Source organism: Coturnix japonica, chromosome 2 (genome assembly GCF_001577835.2).
Source record: "Coturnix japonica isolate 7356 chromosome 2, Coturnix japonica 2.1, whole genome shotgun sequence".
Lineage (NCBI taxonomy): Eukaryota > Metazoa > Chordata > Aves > Galliformes > Phasianidae > Coturnix > Coturnix japonica.
The window spans coordinates 101,172,500-101,195,077 of NC_029517.1; the positions used below are offsets into that span (position 1 = coordinate 101,172,500).

General features: G+C 41.3%; 1 protein-coding gene across 9 annotated transcripts in view; it reads left to right on the forward strand.

The window, feature by feature from the left end:
* FAM110B (family with sequence similarity 110 member B) overlaps positions 1-22,209 on the forward strand; it is a 96,144-nt gene extending 73,935 nt beyond the window's left edge. For 6 of the 9 annotated variants that reach the window (XM_015855632.2, XM_015855634.2, XM_032442732.1 and 3 more), the window contains 2 exons: positions 8,710-8,776; positions 19,331-22,209. In XM_015855632.2, the coding sequence (XP_015711118.1) occupies positions 19,618-20,730 (1,113 nt within the window). In that variant the 5' untranslated portion in view covers positions 8,710-8,776; positions 19,331-19,617 and the 3' untranslated portion in view covers positions 20,731-22,209. The remainder of the gene's footprint in view (positions 1-8,709; positions 8,777-19,330) is intronic. The other 3 variants (XM_015855639.2, XM_015855640.2, XM_032442733.1) reach the window with 1 other exon arrangement.
* The last annotated feature ends 369 nt before the right edge of the window (positions 22,210-22,578 follow it).

A 22,578-nucleotide genomic window follows, 5' to 3' on the forward strand; every position in this document is an offset into this window, starting at 1 on the left:
TATGGTGATGAATTTCATCGTGTACAGTGTAATATTTCTTACCATGTCACTCACGTTTGGGTCACTTGCTGTTGAGGATCGGATGAGACATAGTGTCACTGATCGTCATGACTGATAGGGATAATAAGGTGAGAGGGACTGCACAGGTTGGAAGGTGCTTCTGTGGGGCACCTGCTGGCCAAAGCAGGTTGCTCAGGATCACGTTGCTCAGGGAGGTACCAAGGGCAGTTCTAAGGATCTCCAAGGATGGAGGTCCCACAGCCTCTCTGATCTCTCGTTCCATTGTCTGACTTCCTTTGGGATAAAGAGATTTTTTTCTTTGTTCAAAGCCAGAATTTCCCACACACCTTGGCCCCTCTCTTGTTAGGTACCCACAGACCACAGTTAGGTCCCCCTGTAGACCTTTCTTAACAGGACTGAAGAACCACAATGCTCTATGCCTCCCCTCTGATAGTATGTGCTCCAACCCCTTAACTCCAGGTGCTGGGCTGTCACTGGGCAGCCAGCATCATTCCAAGCAGCATGTCCAAAGGACAGGATCTTTTCCTTTTGTTGTGTGCATGATGTATTCCAGAGAATAGTCCCCTTTTTCATTTGGTCCTAATCTCTTCTTTTTTTCTAACTTTTTGTGCAGCATCTCCGATTAAAGTAAAAGGTATAAAGAGAACTGAAAGATTTTGTCAGACAATTACATGTAATATGCTGAGACGCCAAATGTTACATACAATAATAGAAAAAACAGTCATTATTTCTTAGCTCAGTTCATTGTTTCTCCAACAGAGTCCGTTCTTACAACTATCCTTATTCAGCGAGCCTTGATCCCGATTTCTTTTCTTGAAGAGCTCAACACATGCTGGCTAATATGAAATCAAAACCACTACATCTGCCAAAGCAAACAGCCAGGAGAAAAAGACAAGTGCATGCTACTGCAGATCCACGGTTTGGGTGTAAATCTTATGCCCTTAATGACTTAAGAGGAAAAAAAGGTCTTAAACAGTGTCTGCTGCTTCCAGATTTTGTTCAGATTAGATTGCCTCTGGCATTTCAAGAGCTTTTATGCAGATTTTGTATGCTCTTGCAGCAAATCCAAACACGGTTTAACAGGGCACAGCACAGTTGGAGACTGGCTTAGTGCCCAGAGTCTGCTTTTAACCTCTGCAAAGGTCCTTCTCTTTCTCAGCAGTTTTAAGTGTGGTGTAGGTGGGGGAATAGCCAACATTTTCAATTTGAGAGAGAGGGGGAAAAAAGAAAGAAATTTAAGATAGGGTCTTCTTGAATGTCAGTGAAATCTGTACATGAGTACCGATCTGAAGTAAGTTATCAGTTAAAGAAGACCCTAAGAAACAGGATCAGGCATATTGTAAACATCCAGCTAGATGACCCAAGAGCTGGGATACCTGATTAATTCAAATTTGATTCTGTAAGATATCCATCGTCTTCCAGCCAGAAATTCACATGTGGTTATTCTGTGTATGTAATTCTGAAGTGTTATTGTTTTCAAAGTACATCATGTGAAGCAGTAGCTTGCAAGTTGGTTTTTTTTTTTGGTATTCGGACTGTGTTGTTGCCTAATGCATGTATGAATTCTATAGGAAGAATTTTGGACTGTGGACAATACATTTTCTTCTTATAGGTATTCTTGAGAATTCATCTGGAATAATTCACAGACTCATCAAGAAACTGTCTATAGTGGGCTTAAACAAGTAATACATCAAGAGAGCGACAATTGAAATCACTGGATGAGTCTCTCCCACTCTGAAACACGATAATATACAGTATTGATCGATTCCTGAAGAGTTGTGGCTCATATCATGAGCTCAGTGCTCCGCATTATGAATAAACCATTAGAAAGATGGTGTTTGTGACCTAGTCAGGAGTTTTGTGTGTGATCTTTTCTCTCTTGTTGAGCAGCAGAAATAACTAAAGGGGAGATATGTATGTTTTTACATATGGCAAACCTTGTCTTAATATTTGGTCTGGTGTCCTTTAATGAAAGGGGTGTGTGCTGTTACGATTTTGGACTAAACAAGACATTGGAAAGTTTAAAAACACATGGGGAAATTTAAGTAGGTAACTGCATAAAAATCAAGAGATGTGTTCTTGGCTTTCATTTTTTTTTGTGTGTCAGAGAGGAAGGAAGAATCCCCTTTTGGTAGTACAGCACACATGCAGCTGAGTGTTGTTTTAATCTCCACCTCTTCATTATGAGGTGTTAGTAACAGATGTGTATGATCTGCTGTCAGGAATGATGTTGGAGCAGGGACTGGAAGGAAGGTATTTCTTAACGTTTTGCAAGATTCTTTCTTTGTGTAGCAGCGGTACATGAGGTCTCATTTTCTTAAGGTAGCCTTTAAATTAGTTTGAACTGCTGCACCCGACTGAGACACCAAGCTCCAAATTCTCTGCAATCACACCTCAACTTGCAGGTGTTAAGTACCTCATGGAAGAATTCTCTGATTTAAGGCTTAATTAACCATTTACATGAAAAATACGGGTCCGGCTTTACAGTAACTGAGTTTACATTTTGTAAGCAAAAACCAAAAAAATATGCAAAAGTGTGTCTGTTTCTAAAATATTTTGTATCTATTATATGAAGTAACTATTGGGAAAGGTAATATATACTTCAAATGGGCTCCAAACGCACTGTTCCAGCTATGCTTATTCATTTCAAAAATTCATTTTCTTCTGTGGTGCATTAAGCAAAGCAGAGTACAATTAGAATTAGATATGCTGGAACACCTGTTCACTGTTAACACTCAGAATGAAAGGCTACCTACTGTTGTTTGCTGATCGTAGTTATTGCAAGACTTTTATTTTTTAATGATGATTAAACGGGGGATTCGATCATGGGAGCACAGCAAGCATACCTTTTGAGTGAGATAGGAATGTGACACATCCAGATGTGAATATTTCACATAAACCATCATGCATTTTAAGCCTCCTTTTGCCAGTAGTGGCCAAGTCAGCCAAAATTACGCCATGATTTGTGCAGGCAAAAAGTTAATGTTCATTTTTTTAACATTTTTCATTTAGCTTTTGTGGCTCCATTTGTTTGCCTGTTTATTTTCCTCTGTTACAGCATTCTTCTGCACAATTTCCAATGTTTGCTTTCAATTATAGGAAAGTTATAAGTTGTTATATGTTATCTAACTTGTGCCAGCGCTTTCCAACCACCTGCCAAATGAAAAGTGCGGTGCAATCCTTTGTAGAGCATGGGCTGCAAATTTGAGTATCTTCTGTGTTCATTTACGTCATGCCCAACTTGGGCACTCAGTGCTCTCTATTGCTCATTGGTGTTCCAGTTAAGATTTGTTGCTCTCCAGGTCATTGAAATAAAGATGCATTTATGGTTTTAACTTCTCCTATTGTATCAGTTCAGTGGCTTTACTGTTCAGGGATGCTAAACCTGGAAGGCAAGGAGCAGAGCAGCTAGGGCAAGTATATTTAGGTATAAATATTTTAGCATTGCATAAAGATAGGAGACTATAAATGGTAAGTTGACTTTACTTGTCATTATGTTGCCTAAGAAAATACTTGAAATTTGTTTCATAGCAAGTTTGTCTTTTCTTTCTTAACGGGAAACAGAAAGGAGTGTAGATGTCTGAAGAAATTGCCAGGTTCTCATTCACTGTACATTCTGATTTCAGCAAGTATAAATAGGAAGAGTTTGGTAGGTTACCTGAATCTTATTAGTGACGATTTGTATATTTACTCCAGGTGTGGGGCTAACCGTGCTCTTCAGTTAAGAACTACCGAAGAAAATGTATCCTTGCCAGTGTCTTTGAGAACTGGTTATGACCTGTGTCACTCTGCTTGTGATATGCATGGCCAGATGTTTTTTCATTCTTCAGTTGTGTGTCAAATAGGAAATCCAGATGTTAGGCTCACTTCTTTACTCTTTTTAAAATCCACACTGGGATCTTGCTTTTATGGCAGACAGCTGACCATTCTTTCAGATCTTGACATTTCAAGTATATGATATCTATCACAATGATCACTAATCTGGGGCCCTCTGTATTTTTTGCATATAGTGTAGAGTTTTTCTGTACTTAAAGGTATACTAAGTTTGTGACAATACTAGACTAGGGGGAGCTGTTGAATCCCTTGAGGATACTAAAGCCTTCCTGAGAGGTCTTGATAAACTGGAAGGTGGGGCAATCACCATCCACATGAAGTTTTAATGAGCACAAGTGCTGGAGTTTTGGGGGTGAGAGGCTGCAAAGCAGCCCCACAGAAAGGAGCCTGGGGTTTCTGGTGGATGGCAAGTTGAACATGAGCAAGCAGAGCGCCCTGGCAGCCCAAAGGGCCAACCGTACCCTGGGGTGCCCCAGGCCCAGCACTGCCACTGGGAGAGGGGAGGTCTGCTGTGCTCTGTGCTGTGCAGCTTCACTTCCAGTACCAGATGCTGTTTGAGTGCCACAGTATAAGGACATGAAACTATTAAGAGGTTGTGCAAAGCACAGCTATGGAGGTGATGATGGGTTGAGAGGCAGAAGTGCGTGAGGGGCAGCTGAGGTCCCTGGGTTTGCTCAGCCCAGAGCAGAGGAGCTGAGGGGAGGCCTGATGGTGGCTGCAGCTCCTCACAGGGAGCAGAGGGGCTGCACTGAGCTCTGCTCTCTGAAGACAGTAACAGGGCCTGAGGGAACAGCATGGAGCTGTGTCAGGGGTAAGGGCATCTGGGGGTTAGGGACAGGGTCTGTACCAGGGGACAGTGGGCATGGAACGGGCTGCCCATGGCAAGAAGTGGGCATGGCCCCAAGCAGCTGGAGTTCAGGGAGTGTCTAGACAATACTCTTAGACATGTGGTTTGGTTTTTGGGTGGTTGTGTGGACATCAGGGATGCAAGCTGGAAATCGAAGGAATTCTTTTTGTTTCTTCGTGTTCCTTCCTTAACAATTAGTGTATTATTTCATTTGTTAAACGACTTAAATAGAAATGTGAAAACAGTAGAAACGTCCAGAATTTATTTAGCTATAAATAAACTTCCAAAATCTCCAGATAGTTGTTTTTAATGTTTTTCATTTGACCTTGATTTTACCAGTAGATGTGAAGAGCTTTTAAAATTAGGAAAACAAGTAATTGCATTATGCCAGCTGCCGGGCTGTTGTGGAGTGTTTTTATAGGCATTCCAAAAGGATTTTTTTTTGAGAGAAATATGAATGAGGCCGTGGGATTCTACAGAATGCAGAGCAATAGATAAACATGAGTTCAGAGGGGAATGATAGTTCAAACCTGTATAAGTTGTCGACTTGAAAAAAACAATAGAGATTAACATTTCCTAGTGTGATTCCAGTCCAGTTTTTTGTACTTCCTGCCTAGGTGTGTTTTCTGCCCTTACGAATGATGTCAAACCTTCCAGTTAATTTTTGTGTTTTCGTAAGTCTTGATGTCACTTTCCCTGTGTGATTTTGATCTGACATGTCTTTATTTTTGTTTTTTTCATTGTTTCTCTTTTTCATTCTTTAAAACTTGAGATTTGGAAAGATGAGGACTGTTGTTTTAATGATTTACCTTGAAGCCAGAGTTAAACTATATTCCTTGCACTCATCTAGCAGCTCTTGATCAATTGGTTCTTTGCACAGCCCTCAGCTACCACATCTAGTGCAGTAACAGCATATTAGTTACTGATTTTGAAGAAGAGTGATGTAGGGCCACTGCCTGTTTCTGAAAGTAAGTATTGTGGACACCAGTCATTTCTGCAGAGATTATATGAATCTGCTATCATTGATCGTGTTAGATTACTAAACGGGGGGAAAAAATCAAAATGAGCAATATATGGAGAAGTAAACTTGCAAAACTGGCAGTGTGTGCTATTGCAGACTTGCTCAGGCAGGTGCCCTGATGCACCCAGTCTGCAAGGAGCAGACTTGTGCACCACCAAAAAGAAGCACTGAACTCTCAATGTTTGTACGTGCTAGCAAATATTTTAACACTGTATTGTCTGTCCAGTGTCAAAACTGTATTTCAGCTTGCCTGGCTATATCTTTATCTGAATCGTTTATCTGTAAGGGAAATTAAATCCTGCACCTCCAGGTCCAAGAATAAATCCAAGCAAGAACTAAAGGGAACGAAAGAATCAGTGATGTTAGTTGTCAGCAGTAATAAGCTCTGTTCCTTCTTAGAGGCCGGTCATTTGGTAATGCTTTAGTCACAAGTACGTGATTTCTTCTGAGCCAAGGCCAGCTGCATATTGTACTGCTAGTTTTCCAGCAGGTGTGGAACATCTTCTTGGCCTTCCTTCCACCTCGCAGAGAAGGCAAGCATTGGTTATTCAGTGATCTTTCTCAGTTGTTCTGCACTGCGGCTGGGCTGTGCAGCTAGGCGGGGGGACAAAAAGTTTGCAAGAAGAATCTAACAGCGCATACAGGAAGGGATGAGATTTTCTAAAGACATCAGAATTACACTGCACTGTGTTGGATTGAGAGACTGCTGGAGGATATCAGTTACCATCCGCTTAAAGCAGCAAATTCAAGGTATAGTTTCGCCGTGGGCTGTTCATTCTCACACCTACAAAATCCCCTGGCACTTTCCTGCCTGTGATTTGTTCTCCTACCAGGTAAGGAAGCAGACAGAGGTAGATGCCCCCAGGCTTCACCAGATGTTTGTGCATTATAGAGCTTCGTGGTTGGTCCCATTTGTGGGTGGCACATGTAGGAATATTTTGCTGTCCTGGTGTTTAAAGAACTTGCATAATATTTAGGTTTGTATGTGGAAATACACTTTCTGACTGGGGATGGCAAAATGAGCCTTTGTGGCAATGCAGTGCAATTTTTTTGCATGGTTTAATACTGATAATGTACATAATGTGTGTGTATAAGCCACTAGAAATGTGCTTTGTATAAACCACTTACTTGATTTTTGTGCCTTTTGTCTGCTTTGTAAGCTAGTCTGATGTTATTTTCTACCTATTAATTTTTTTTTTCCACTGTTTTTGGTTGTTGTTGGTTTTTTAGGGTTTTTTTTGTGACTGCTAAACTGAGTTATTTGTTGGCGTTTTGCTCCATATCAGCTGATATCAGTTGATACACATTGATACCAGTGACGTGCCTGAAAACTCCACAGAACGTGAATCTGTTTGGTTTTGTTTGTACATCTATCTCTTTCATTGTTATCCTGGGTCCAAATCCAAGTTCAGTGAAGCTTGTGTGGTGTGTCCCTTCCGGGTAATTTCACAGTTTAATGTGTGTCCTTTCAAGAAAACCCTTGAGACGTGGAGGAGGATGTTTATTGTGGAAGCGGGGAATTGTGACAATCCTCTGTACAAGAGCTTCTCCAGTATTAATAGTGACACTTTTTATTGTCACGACCTCTTTCTAGCGCTTAGGAAACGCAATAAGCCACACGTTTTTGAAATTGTATATACTGTATATACTAGCGTTCACTAAATATATCCCACTGCATAGCTCACACTGTCAGTCCCATCATAAATGTGTTGATCCTTGTTGCTGTTTGAAATAACAGTCTCAAATAAGCGTTATATTTTCTGAGGAAATGATAAAGCGTGTTCTAGCCTTGCCAATATTTCGAAGTGCTTTATTCTTGTATGTAGCTATTATGATCTCAAATAGTTCTCAAGTCAGTTTGTACTGTTAGAGTAAGGCATGTATTTGTGAATGCTTATGTTCGTATATTCGTGTCAGTAACTTAAATGTTTTGCAAAAACACTACTGCCCCAAATCCTCACAAAATAACAAAAAGGGTAATATATGAATTTGTTTTAATTAAATAAAATAGTCCTCTCTTGCATTAGCAGAAATTTCTGCTATTCCATGATCTTGTATTGCCACTTGAAAGTCATGGTTGTCCCATGAATAATCACTTCATGTAGGTGTTGGAAAGACATGACCAGTTTCTAATAGCTGTGTAAAAACTTAGTGGTTTTTAATTGGAGTTGGTGATTTGGAAAATATCCTGTCAGCTATCTCTGCTTCCCAGCAGGGAGACGCGTGGGTGTTCCGAAGCATACTAAGTTTTATCCTTTGAGCTTAACTGTGAATATAGGAGGTCACCTAAAAATAAGTCATTACCGTGGATTTCGTATTTCCAAAATTTCACGTTTTTAAGTCTAAATCAACAAGCAGATTCCACGAAGTAGCATTAGCATTTACATACTGATATTTTCCCTCAAACAAATATCCCTGGGGTAGCTGACACTGATTCTACACCCTGCTAAAGCTATTGCACGGAAGTGCTATTTTCAGTTTTCTGCTCTTTATAACATTATATTCTCTCTTCTTCATCTGGAAATGAGGGAAGCAAACCAGAAGTCTTTGTTTATCTGTAATAGGAACCTAAAATGCAACATTTTATGTTAGCCTTAATCTGTGCATTACAAATGTCATTTTGAAATTTAGACTATTTTGTACTTTATTCACAGCATGGCTGAGTCTCAGTCTTGAACCTCAGAACACTGTGGCAAATGAGAGCTTATGATCTGAGACATCCCAAATGTCTTTTTAATTAGTTTTTATTACACAGCTCGTAGCTTTTCCAGTGTGTAACAGTGTTGATTTCATCACGTCTTTGGTCTTTCGTGGTTGCTCTGGTGATGTGTAGCTGTCTTCCCTTCTAGTGCTGTGGACCAAGCCTTGGTGTTTGGTTTCCACATCCCACAAATAGTATATACAGGGCTGTCATATTTCTGCCTTTTTTTCCCCCTCTTTTTTTGAATTGCTTTTTCACATATATATATATTTTTTTTCCTTTCAGCCTCCACTGGAGCTTTGCAGTCCACCATTCAGAGCCTAGACAAGAGTTCAGCACTGCGCTTTTTCAGGTATCCTGATTTAAATACACTTTCTTATCCAGGGGTCAATAGAAAGAGGGCATCTCCAGAGGATCTTTTCCTTGTTTTCTTCTCCTGTCCTCATGGTTTGTTCTCGTAGTGAATCCTCTTTCTTGGTCTTTACCAATTGATTGGGTTGGGGGATTCCTTTGTACAGTTTAAGAAAGATCGAGGCTTCCTTTTGCTGCCCTGAGTCACACTGCAGTGGTCATGTCAACATGGCAAAATAACTCAAGTAGTTCCTGGTGCTCTTCCCTTCTTTAACTCCCAGTGTACACTTTGGTTGCAGTCTTTCAATTCAGTAGATTCCAATATTTTCTGACTCGCAGCACAAGTGCACAATTCTAACCCTAGTGCTCAAGAGCTTTCTGCTATTAATGGTTACTGTTACTGACGTGCTCAAAAGCAGAGGAAAGTTTAAACATCTATGATTCCATTCACAGTGCTCTAAGCCTGATTTCAAAGTTGGAGGAGGAGGTGAACATTAAAGCTTAGGATCTTTTACTTGTCTTTAAAGCTTCTAAGCAAAAGGGGGGAAATCCAGTATCCAGGAAAAAAAGGAGAGCATGTCTTATGTTCAGTAGCTTTGTTCTCAGTTTGTACAAGGAAATCATTTGAAACCCAGGGAGTCAGGAGTTGTATGAGTATGGCAGTTTGTACCAATGACCATAAAATTCTCTAAAAGTTACTAGAGCACTTGCAGCATTTATTTGAGGCAAAGTAAAAATCAATAAGCAATATCTGATGCATCGTCTGTCAAATGAACATCACGCTTCACTAATACCTGGTTTTAATTCCACTCTGTGGAAGGCATGTTGTATTCATCTGTTTCTTACCAACAGATTCAGCTCCAGAATGTAAATATGCATCGCGTGGGGTCTTAATTTAATGATTATCACAGCTGTGTTTATTTGAAACAAACATCTTAAGTCTTAAGAGTACGCGTGGCAAATTTAGGGGTGAAATGTTGAAATAATCTCAAAACCAATTTGTCAGTTGAGGAGATTCAGAATGAAAAGTTCCAGGTATGTTGTGGTCCAAAATTGAAGGACATCAAAGCTGTGCTGCAAGGACTCACACTAGGAACGTACAAAGCTTTGTAACTGTTCAGTTTTTGAGGTCAGAAGTTGATCTACTCTAATACCACAACCACATTTCATGTGTTTTACCTTGCTAGTGACACTTCATATGGTATTTGTTTCCATCTTAGAGAATGAACTTGATGTTTGATGTTCATCAAGTTGCTCCAGGAGGTCTGTAGTTGTCTGGGAGACATACTGTATGTTCCACAAGTATAAAAGATGGAGCCCGTGATTTATGATAATGACAGCATTTGGCCCTGGATGTGGTGACACAGCCAGCACTCCTGAATATTGTCTTTTTAGAGGATGCGTGGAGACCAGAGCAGATCAGAATCACAGAATGACTGAGGTGGAATGGACCTCTGGAGGCCTTCTGGTTCCCCAGATCAGTGACAGGCTGGCACTAGCAAGTGAGGGGTGTCGCTTGTCAAACACAGAGGCTTGGCTCCCTGACAGTGATGGGGGTGGTAGGCTGACCAGAAGAGGTTACCTTTGTGTGTGAAGCATGGGAACGTGAAAGAACTGACACCACATCTCCTCACCTGGGGCTCATTTCCTTGTTAGCAGCATCTTATGATTGTTCTGTCTTAGAGAGCTCGGTTTTGTGATTATGAATTTCTTCATATCCACCTGCTTGCTCTGATACTCATTTCTAAATACATAGGAATTCATGAGGGTCAAGCCATGGCTTTGAGTTCAGGAGTCTTGTATCCAATTTCTAGGCTGGAATCAAATTTATTTTATTTACCAGAGAGAGGTGAGCTACTGACGTTGCTGTGTATTATATATGAGAGGAAGAACCTCTAACCTTCTATGTCTTACAGTTTTCTACTTCTTGTGCCTGTCCCTGTAGTCCCAGTTACTGGAGGTTGTTTGTTGGTTGTTTTTTGTTGAAGCTCTGATTCCTCAGCCTTCCATCTGCTGCTTCCATCTCCACTTGATTAAACACACCAGTGCAGTGGTCACGACTCAACACAGCTTTTATTTTCTTTAAGACAGTGAGACTTTTATGGTGTTGCAAAAGATGTGGCCGTGAAGAATTTCTGTCATAACTTCATTAGGGTCCTCGGATACACAGAAAACCATTTAGTACGAAGAGCCTGGGCAATTCTGACTTTGCAAGTGCTGCTTTTTAAAGACACTTCTAGTGAAGTGTCATTACGTTAAATGTCACTAATAGGAAACAGACTTAATGTATTCTAACAGCTAACATTTCAACAACCGTAGTAAATACATCCACACAAATGTGCAATCACACCGTGAATGTACAACATAGAATTTGGGTTATTCAGCTTTACTGTACTCTGATTGCAACAAGGCTGGTATTTCTGACCATGTACTTAAAGAAGTCTTAAATATACAGATGCAGTGGTATGCATTCCTCTGACTTTCTTTCTTGACTTCCAGCAGTGTGTATCTTTAGAACTGAGACTGGAGGAAAGAGGAATGGAATATTCTGTGATATGGGAAAATGTTCTCTTATCTAGAGAAAAACATAGCTGTGCCAGTCTAAAATAAAAGATATGATTAAAAAGAGAGGAGAGGGGGGAGGGGAACCACTTGATTTGTTTATACATCGTCAAAACATTTTAATTCTCTAGCTTATTTTAGAAAAAAAAAAAAAATTAATGTTCACTATTTCATGTAGTTGAAGTTGTACAGTTTATAAATGGTTAGCCCAGAACAATTCTGGTGCAGAAATTAAGTAGCCGTGCTGACCTTAATGCAGCATTATGTCATGTTATAGAAAAGGATATTAAGTGCAGAGACTTGACAAACAACACCCCACAGCTAATCAGAAGAGTGACTGAAAGTCCCCTGTTGTCAGAATGGGGCCACTCTGTTGTATTCCACAAGGTGAATGTTGCCATTTGTCTCATCTTATTGCTTTCAGCCATAACCAGTTGGTAATTGTGCCTGCCTTATTAACTTTCCATGTATTTGTAGTATCGGTAAGATATATCCATTTGTTGTGTTTTAATATTAGAGTGGAGCAGTTTTTTGTTTGTGAATGTAGTTTATTCAAAAACAAAGAGAAATTTCTGTATTATAAGATATAATAACAAGCTGTTAAAGGCTAAAAATCAGTATATTCAATGTAACTTTGTGTCCTTATTTGTAACAATGTGTATTACAAGAACTACTCCATACTTATGCCCCATTCCTTTTAAATGTATCTTCATAAAGTGTGAGAAACATCAGAAAGATGCCAGTTCTGAAACTCTGAGTAAGTGATTTAAAAGTTTTCCTTACCAGTTAAAGCTCTGATTATTAAAGGAAAGGAGGTTTTAAACCTGAAATATCTTCCCCATTTATAGTAGCTTTTCATAGTATCTTGTTTTTTCACAGCATAAATTGTTGGGGTTTTGTTTCTCTTCCGGGCTGTATTTTGTTGACTCTGGATCTTCATGTGCTGGAGCTCTGCAGGCTTACAAAGTACAAGGGAATGTCTAACTGCAGCTATTTTCATTGTGGGTTTATGGCTTTTTAAATAAAAGCCGTTTATAGCTCTGATATGATGTTCCGTCGATATATTTTCCATTGCAAACAGTTTCAGAAAACATTCTCAATAAACAAAGTCTAAACACAGCAACTTGAGATTTCAGAGGGTTTGACCTCCTATGACAGAGTCAGTCGGGTGAACTTTTTCCACCCCACAAAAATGAGTTGGCAGTAGCGGCTGCTGTCCATTTGAGTACATGAGATCAGAGGTTCTCCATCTACTGAGAAATGGGAGGCTGCACCAATTACCCAGCCTCCAGAATGGGGCAAGTTCCCCAGCTCCCAGGGAAGAATATTGGGTGGTATTCTGGGGTGGCTCTTCCTGTTTCATCTGGAGGCCATCCTACCTCCTAGCAATTAATCATGCACTACTTTTCACTCCAGGAACTCTACATGGGATCACTTACTCTTCCTGTAACTTAAAGCTTGCAAATATTTGGTTTTTGTGGGAGACTTTTAAAAGTGCTGGGGAAGGGTCAGTCCTTATATGCACTGTATAGGAGTTTCAGCATTTGCTGTGGAGGTTGTCTTGCAGTTGGCATTCCAAATGAAGCAAAGGCAGAAGTGTTTTCTGTGATATCCTTGTTAGCCCCAGCTGCATTTTGAGGGCCAGCAGCATGCTCAGAAGGCACATGCTGGGTTAAGTAGTGTTAATGGGCAAGGACAGCCAGGAAAATCCATGATTCATCTAAAGCTTGGGAATTAGCCATCAGGCTTAGTTAGCCATGTGCGTGCCCATTAATGTCAGTAACAGGGCTGCTCCCATGCTGAGCAGCAGCTGTGTGCGGGGCATGCCTTGAGCATCCCTATGCTCCTGTGTGTTTCTTGTTGCTTCTCCCAGCTCCTTTCCATGGGAGTTAGCTGTGGGAGGTGGAGACGATGTCTAGGTCTTAATGTGTTTGGTTTTTAGGGTGTATCTGGAGCCAGGAGAGTTCCAAGGTGATTCTCAGTTTTGGTTTAAGCAGAAATTGCTGTCAAAGGAGCAAGTGCTCCATTAATGAGGATTGGTTCTGGAGGAAGGGATACTTAAGAAGTTCCTGAGCTGTTTCTGAGCTGCCTGATTGCTGGTTGTGTGGCTGCTGCATGGAGCCTGCCTGTGAGACGTGTCCCTGTGTGAACATTGACTGAGTGTGCTCTGGGTGTATCTTAAGTATTTTTGCAGATATATGATGTTGATTTTCTTCTTTACTAACACATGTGCTTGCACTGAACCAGTTATGTATGGAAACTACTATGGTTTGGGTAGCTTCAAATATAGCTTGCTCTTAAAATGAACTTGTTAGGAATTTCCATGGATCTAAGGTGCAAATTAATCTGAAGTGTTCTATTTACAATGTTTTCTTTTCAGCATCTTAATTAAAAATGTTTTATTGTTCAGCCTCCCTCTATTTCCTCCCAGTAAGTAGTGATGACAGTCAAGGCTGGCCAATTAATTAATTTTGCTACACACTGAAAATGTGGCCTCTTGGAAAATAGTTAACCAGGATGAAGGGTTGTGGGGAGCTTGTGGAGCATGCATTTAAGTGTAGTGCCTATAGAGACAGAATAAGAAGAACGAAGGTGCTTTGAACTTGGGACTGGCTGAGCTTTGTGACTTGTTGAACAGCAAGTGGCTGGATTGCAACCCAAGGTCTGCCTAAAAGGTATTGACTAAAGTTTTGCAAAGTGTTTTGAAGAAATATTCAGGCAAAATACACATTAAAATAGAAGTATTCACAAAAAGCCAGAACTACAAATGTAACAAGAAGTTACATCACATTCCTTTATAGTTTTTAGGTCCCTTCTTGAAGTATTTTTAAATGAGAGGCTGAAGTTGTCCCAAACAGTGTGGTATGTTATAAGCAACTGAGCTTGCAATGTAAAGGCAGAATGCAAGTGCAGCCATGGGTGTGCATCCCCAACATTTGTACCACCATGGATTCTCCAAAAGCTATTTCCCCATAACAGTGTGAGTGTTTCTAGTTACATCAGCATCCTGGTTTAAACCTCAGTTTTAACTGCAAAATGAAACAGGAACTGTCAAGTGACAGTGACACTTGATAGAGTTTTATCTTAGAAGGTTTTGTTGCGCAAACTTGTCACCTTACAGCACCTCAGACTGATATTTTAACATTGGTGGATGTTGTTGAGTGTAATGCCAGAGCAAATCAGAATCGGCCTAAATACATAATACACAAGCAGTTCAAAGCAGCTGCCTTGATCACCAGCTTTCCCAGTTGGTGGAAATTTCCCACCTCTACATCCCAGTGCCACTCCTGGTTTTAGGTCACTATGTTATATCATGTTCTGTGACCTTCTGGAGGCTCAGCCTCCTCCTTGAGCAGATGCTGCCCTTCATTTATTGGTCACTGTTTCATATCCCCAAAGGGCAGCACTTTGATTTTGGTTCATGGCAGATCTGAAAGGTGTTTCCATCTCCTCATGCTTTCCATCTCCACAGCTGATGAAATATGAAGCCAAGTCTGCACCCATATATTTGTTTATCTAAAGTTGATTTCCAAAATGTCATCCTGCTGCCGTTCTGTATGTGAACTATTCAGTGCCAGTGTAATCCTAATTTGGTTTTTTGTTTGTATTTTTAAACTTATTAACATAAAGTACATATAAGGTTTATGCTGATGGTTGTCCTAAGAACTTGTAAGGATCTTAGGCATACACGATACTGTATCCTAGCGCATAGCTTTGTAGCAAGTTATTCTCGCTGAAGTCCTCATTCATTGGCTTTAAAGGGTCTCTTAACAAAGCAGCAGCTTCACAGTGGGGCCATCAGCTCTAACATGCACCTAGCCATTAGCTGAGCCTGTGATTTTTCATCTGTGTGCTATGGTCCTGTGCAAAATTTGTTTTGAGATTTCTCTGAGCCCTGTTGAGATCATTTGTACTTAAATTTATGATGTTTGTGGTGCATCTTGAGGTTGTGCAGTTATACTTTACCATCAGGAAAATAAAATTGAAACAGACCTTTAAATAACAAGGAAAGCAGAGGAAAGGCTGTCAGCCCTTGTTATATGTACCCACTGTGCTTCCTTCTCCAGCCGTCTGTACCTCCTGTCCATCACTCGTCCTCTATCCTAGAGGGATGAAGTAAGAGCATCAGCTTCAGCACAGTGTTGCTGGATAAAGCTGCATCCTCACTGAAATCAAGAGTAAAAATTCCTATGTTATCATTTAAGCCATATTTTCATTATTGGCTTTTGCTGCTGTGCTGCAACTTGATTATTGCTAAAATATGTAGTGGTTTCAGAGTAGACATTCAGGCAAAGGCTAATTGAAACTTGGTCAAGGTATAGGATCCACAAGGAAACACACAATAATATTTCATAGAGAATTTGTTTCTAGTTACTGTCAGTTGTATAGCTATTGCTGCAGTCGGCTGCACCATGCTGTCCCAGATCATACAGCTGCTGAACCTGTTACCTAAATGTGAATATCTTAACAAATGTATTGCAGGTCTCGGGGCGATGAGAGATGCCTAGAATGAGTAAGTGCTTTGGATCTCTCCCTCTGCCACAAAGGAATCTTGAATCAAAGTCCCTGGTTGAAAATAGAGCTTTAAAAACCTTAAGCCCCTCTACTCCTTTGTACGTTTTGCATTCTGCAGCAGTTCAGATGTTTAGACAGTTCTGCAGCAGGCACTGATGTTAGAAGAGCTCAGTGGTACAAACTTCAAGAAAGCTTTTATCAGTGTATGTGTGTTATTAAAATGAAGCATGCTTGAATGTGTGCGTAAGTTTACAGTTTTGTTTCTCTTTAAATGATCTCTTAAGCCTAGTGATCTTTTTCTAACAGAGTGAAATAACAGGAGTCTGAAAAACATAATCCAGTCCCTGAGAAGAATTGCATTTACAGAATACACATCTGGATGTGAACAAGAGTAAAATGTTTCTTAGGTCCCTGAGTATATTCCAGGTCTCTGAGTATATTCCATTCATTTCCTGGGAGTGGAAATGTTGCCTTTGAATTTCTACAGTGCAAAGCCAGTACTGGAGCCATCCACAGCAGGCATTTCCAGTGGCTAAGCTATGACTTTTTTCATCACTTAGGCCACCAGGAAGCCATTTCCACCCTTGTTGCTGCAATTATGGTTTGCACAACTGGAAACAAAAGGGGCACCGTTTTGTCTTCCTGTGACTACGCTGTGCTGCTGCTGCTGCTCAGCCTTTTTCATTAGTGCTGAAATTAGTAAGTGACTCTATAGCATCACAGTCATGTTTCAGGTGCCTGTGGACAACAGAGGCGCTGATAGGAATTGCACTAGGTGTCCCAGCTAGCAGCAGAATTAGGCTGCAGCCATCAGAGCACAGGCCAGAGAGGTTGTTTCAGTAGTACCTACATCCACCTGTCTTCCACCCCACTTACTGTTCTAGCGCAGTCTGATTAACAATTTCTATCTCTCTGAGGTGAGAGTACTGAATAAACTTCCCCATGGTATTTTAATACAGTACCTCAGGAACACAGCATACTTTCTGTTGTAGAAAGTTCTATCGTCTACCTCAGTTTTTAACAGCAATGCAAGGGCAGAGCTCCCTGTCTGGCCACATAACCACCTGGCCCATGACAGCATATCTCCAGACAGCATCTCTGCTGTGGCTCCCCCCAGCCCTTTGCTTTTCTTTGAAGGCATGCCTGGAGCTCATTGCCAGTCACAGTGTATTTCCATTGACTTCAGGGCATTTGGCCCCATGTGTGCTTGCAAACAAGAGCTTTTGTTCCTCTGGGTGAACACACATGCACAGTGGGAATTTTTTCTTCTTTCTTCCTTTGAAGCAAACCTAAAAGCAGTGCTTGCTGGCAGCAAGCAGGGCTGTCCTGAGTAAGGAAGTTACTAAATGCTGGGGAAGGACTTCCAAAGGCCTTGGTTCCCACAGCCCCAGTAATCTGCAGTGTGCTCAGAGCAGCTCTCTGGGAGCAGAGCAGAGCTGGCAGGAGTTCCTCTGGGCAGAACCACGGCCTTCATTGACAATGGCTGAGGAGAAGTGCAGAGCTGTGCTCTTGCTTATTCAAGTGGTATTAACTTGGTTGGGTGACAGTGTTGGTTTAGTACATAGAATTGAAGGGTTGGTTTTTGGAATGTGATTTTTTTTTTCTTTTTCTTCTTTATTTTTGTTTTCTCCTGACAAGTCCCCTGTCCTTGCCTATATTCAGTTTCTGCATGTAAACGCTAAATGCACGCAGCAATCAGGTATTCCTACAAGCTCTGTGCTGGCAGCGTGGAAGGGTTTGATTTGTGTAGATGGAACAGAAATGTGTATGTGCAGATGCCTGCTAAACTTGACTTTCTGAATGTGCTTAATTTTAAAATAGTCCCAATAAATATGTTGATTCAAATGAGGAAAAAGAGCTTTTTCTCTTTCAGGAAGACTTAGTTAAAATTCAGGAAGTCGCCAGGATTTATAAAACAACACTGAAAGGAAAGCTTAATTAACATTTCACTACCCTTTCAATTGCACTGAATGCATGTCTGGTTTATCACCCACCTAAATATGTTAGTTTGTATTTGAAGAATGCTTGTGACAGTGAGCCTTCAGGAGAAAGCTCAGCTTTTTCCTATAATCTCATTATAGCTTTTATACATTTGGTTTCCTTGCTTTGACCTTGAGTGGTTTAGAGAAAATATTCAATGTATGTATCGTGTGTTGAGGCTGCTTTCTTTGTCACTTAAGGTATATTTAGCTGGAATTACAGGTTTTTCTGTGGGATTTAGAGGAGTTTTTTTTTGGGGATCCAAACAACATACTGATGGTTAAATACCCAATGGTTAGTAGTTCGGATAGACGGACATGGCAGTTCAGGCAAAAACAGGTCATCGCTGGGAAAGATGCTGCTTTGGGCACATTGGGATGAGTGAAGAAGCAGCAGCAGCTATTCCTGCTCTCCCTGAAGAACACGGTGGTAGCAGAAATGGGATATTAAAAAGGACAGTGTAGATTAATGGGGGCGGTAATAAAACAAATGAGACCCATTAGCTAAAATCACTGCTTTAAAACTAGATTCTTTGGTACGCGCTCTTCAGTGCCTCATGTGGGAGAAATGTCTACAGCACTTGCCGTGTTATCTGCAGTGTTGCATTTTAGGTTGTGTGTGGTGTTGTGGCAGCGTGAACTGAAGGAGTCGTAAAGCAATTCAGATAAAGGTAAATGTTGTTTTGGACATTGTGCTGCCTAGAAGGCTTGAAGAATTGTATCTAAATGCAAAGACAAGTTCTGTTATTTCAAGCCAAGTCAGAATGTTTTACGTGCTTCCAGAATCCACCATTAAAAGAATGTTTGTTTATTCTCATTAGGTTTAGGTTTTTCTTGTTACAGTTAATTTGCCCTCCCTTATGAACTTGGAAATCCTTGTTTTTGCTGCTGGAGCACCCATGCTGTGGGGACTCGTGTTCAAACAGCCTTGAAGCTGCAGTATGGGATTTCAGCAGTATCTCTATTTGGTCGCTTGTTTTTCTATTAGCTTAACGATGAAGCGTATGCCTTGCAGTTAAAAACACTACATTATCTCTGTTTTCTTCCTGATTTTTAGACTGGCTCATTTTCCGGAGCATTTGGTAAAATAGGAAAATACTCTTGAGTTTGTTAGAATTATACGTTGCCAGTAAGGAGAAAAACTTTGGAGGTTGAGAGATAAAGTATGTTGAGAAATCAACCAGACAAAGCCACAGGCAGTGTTTGAAAGTGCGCTTTCATTCATTGTCTGGAAGGATGTGGGTCTAACCCGATGACCCATCCCATTCGGTATCCCTGTCCCCTACCTGCCCCCAGACACGTGTGGCTGCATCCCAGCGGGGGGCCTGTGTCCTTCCCCTTTCCTTTTGGCATAATCCTGCTGGGTGGTGCTGGGGCCGGGCACTGCTGAGGGGCACCCAGCGCCGCCACAGGAGAGGAGAGGAGGGTTGGGCTGCTGTTGCTATCGCTCTGATGTCAGGCGCTGCCGCTAACATGTGGTTGGCTCTTCTGCCTTTCAGATCACACAAAGGAAGCGACGAGACTCCCACATCTTTCAGCGAGAAGAAAGGAGGCAGTGGAGCAGACTAATACGGACTTGTGTCTGGTGGCCTTGCAGTACAAAGGCTGCCTTTAAAAGAGAAGCGCAGCGTTATTTAATGAGCTGTGAGATGAGGCGCTGCTGCTAACGCTCAGATCCCTGGATTCATCGGCTATTCATTGTGCTTAATGTACATGTTTCTACACCGTGCGTTTAGGAGATCCCAGAGAAGAATCCAAAACGGCTGCGGGGGAAAGACCACCAAACATGCCTACAGAAACACTACCGACAGGTAGCATGGTGAAGCCGGTCAGCCCTGCCGTGACTTTCACATCTGCCGTCCCTCTCCGCATCCTGAACAAAGGACCTGACTATTTTCGCAGGCAGGCGGAGCCTAACCCAAAAAGACTGAGCGCGGTGGAGAGGCTGGAAGCCGACAAGGCGAAATACGTCAAAAGCCAGGAGGTCATCAATGCCAAGCAGGAGCCCGTGAAGCCAGCAGTGCTGGCGAAGCCGCCGGTCTGTCCTGCAGCCAAGCGGGCACTGGGCAGCCCCACCTTGAAGGTATTCAGCAACAATGCAAAGACCGAGAGCGGTGTCCAGAGAGAAAATCTGAAGCTAGAGATTCTGAAGAACATCATCAATAGCTCTGAAGGCTCCAGCTCAGGTTCGGGGCACAAGCACGGTCCCCGAAACTGGCCACCCCACAGAGCTGATTCGACGGAACTGAACCGCCATTCGTTTGCTGAGTCCTTGAAGGTTTACCCCACACAGGGCCGTAGCAGCCCCCAGGAGAGCAGCTCCAATGTCAGTAGAAGGCTCCTAGACCAGTCGGCAGAGACTTTCTTACATGTCTCTCACAGCTCCTCAGACATTAGGAAAGTAACTAGCGCAAAGCCCTTAAAAGCAATACCTTGCAGTAGTTCAGCCCCACCTCTGCCTCCAAAACCCAAAATTGCTGCCATTGCCACCCTGAAGTCCCCAGAGATTGAGGCAGTTGAGTCTGGATGCGGAGTTAGTAGAAGACCCTCCCTACAGCGATCGAAATCAGACTTAAGCGACAGATACTTTCGTGTCGACGCAGATGTTGAACGATTCTTTAACTACTGTGGACTGGATCCTGAAGAGCTTGAAAACCTTGGGATGGAAAATTTTGCAAGGGCTAACTCTGATATTATATCCCTCAACTTTCGCAGTGCAAGCATGATTAGCTCAGACTGTGAACAGTCTCAGGACAGCAACAGTGACCTTAGAAATGATGACAGTGCCAATGACCGTGTGCCATACGGCATTTCTGCTATTGAAAGGAATGCCAGAATCATCAAGTGGTTATATAGCATCAAGCAAGCTAGAGAGTCACAGAAAGTGTCCCACGTGTGAGAAAATCCACAGTAGAAAAAGCAAGGACTGTATCTTTGTCTGTGAATATTCAGTTGTGAAGGGTTGTGAAGTCTACTTGAAGTCTTGTACACTTCTCAAATCTCTTTGTGTTGCTTGTTGTGCAATGTTTCCAAGTTGCATGCCTGTCAACATGTGAACTGACCTGGCTTCCACTTGAACAATAACCAACTGCAAAGCCTGGCTGAGCATACACATTATCTGCCAAAAGTTTAAGACAAGAATCTAATTAGGGCTTTAGTATAATCAAAGTGTTTACATGGAAAGGTTATATGACTTCTTTGGTATTTATGTGGTTCCTTGTGGGTTTTATATGTCACTTTTTGTCTTAATACGGATATCGTCAATTGACGTTTCTAGGTTCCAAGTTGAAATGGAATCCCGTTTGGGGGGGAGAGCGGGAGGGGAGGGGTGTGGAGGAAAATTGGCCACTATAAGAGGTTTAGACATACAACAGTAGTCAAAGCAACCTTAACTCTTGTAGAAGGTGGATTATTGGCACCTTTAAAGCTGTTTCTGAAAGGCAAGGAATACGCTGTTCTTTGCTAAAATAATGTATCCCTACCTGCAGTAAGGGACTGTTTAGGTTTCTGTTTCTAGATAAGCACCCTCAGTCTCACAACTGAGGCGGTCTAATGAGTCTGCTTGACCGCTTGTAAACTAAATGAGTACTGCATTTGGTTTGGTGTAAGCATTCTAATAATTTTGTATTACCCTGTTGGAAAAACGTTAAAGAAGGTTGGAGTCGACACACAAAAGCATCGTAGGTGTGGGATTTTGTGGGATTCGTTTTTTTACTCTTAAGATTCCTGGTCTTAAACTTTTGACAGGAATGATTAGATCCTATAGCTGATATTGAATGCCTTTATTAGTCAAACACATCATGACTACAAAGTCCGTGCTGTCTTTTAATTTTATTTTATTTTTTTGTAGACCTATTTGAACAGTTAATGAACAAAAATGGAAACACACAGCCATATCAATATAACGCCTCCTATTCAGAAGTAAATACACTCAGTAGCTGAACTATATCTGAAAAATTGTGATTATGTTGTCTTGCATATGTTATATCTAAGGCTGTGAAAGTTTGTTACAGCTCTAGAAAGCGTAGAAACATGACAGTATGTAGCTTTATTTTCTTTCCTCCTTCTGATGGTTAGTGCTGCAGGTGAACCCGTTACAAATCCTACAACAATCTGTATCCTCCCAGTGGTGTAATGAACTGTCATTTCAACTGACAGCTGTGGGTGAGGTAGCAGAGGAGTTGAAAGTACAGTGGTCTGCTTCATTATTCCTGTATACATGCTTTGAAATAAGCCGCAGCACTACCTTATACTTCATCAGCTAATAGGAAACCTTTTTTATTGTGTAAATGCTGTAAGACTTTGTATATACTTCAGTTGTTACGAAATCTTTAAAAGGAAGAGTGTTATGCTAATAAATAGCTCCTGGTGCAGGTACGGTGGGTTTTGTTCATTTTTAAACTCCTCCCATTCTTAAGCTATCAGGAACTGTGTTTTAGATCCATTGGAGGTCTGCGTTAAATGATGGTTCCAATGAAAGGTTTCTTCCCAAAAGTGCTTTTCAGAGCAGAGTTTCCTGGAAAGTAAACTGTAGCAGCATGATCCCTACGCAGAACTGGAAGAAATTTTCAGGACTCCTAAAATAGCTTCCTTCCTCCTTACCTAGCAGTGTGCCTGGTCCCATTTATAGCATCTATTCGTAATGAATCACCACGGTCTGCTGTGTTATTCTTCAGTAGTGATTATTTATATATTTCAGTATTAAAGTTGTTTTACACAATTGGGATCTATATTTCCCTTAAGAAGC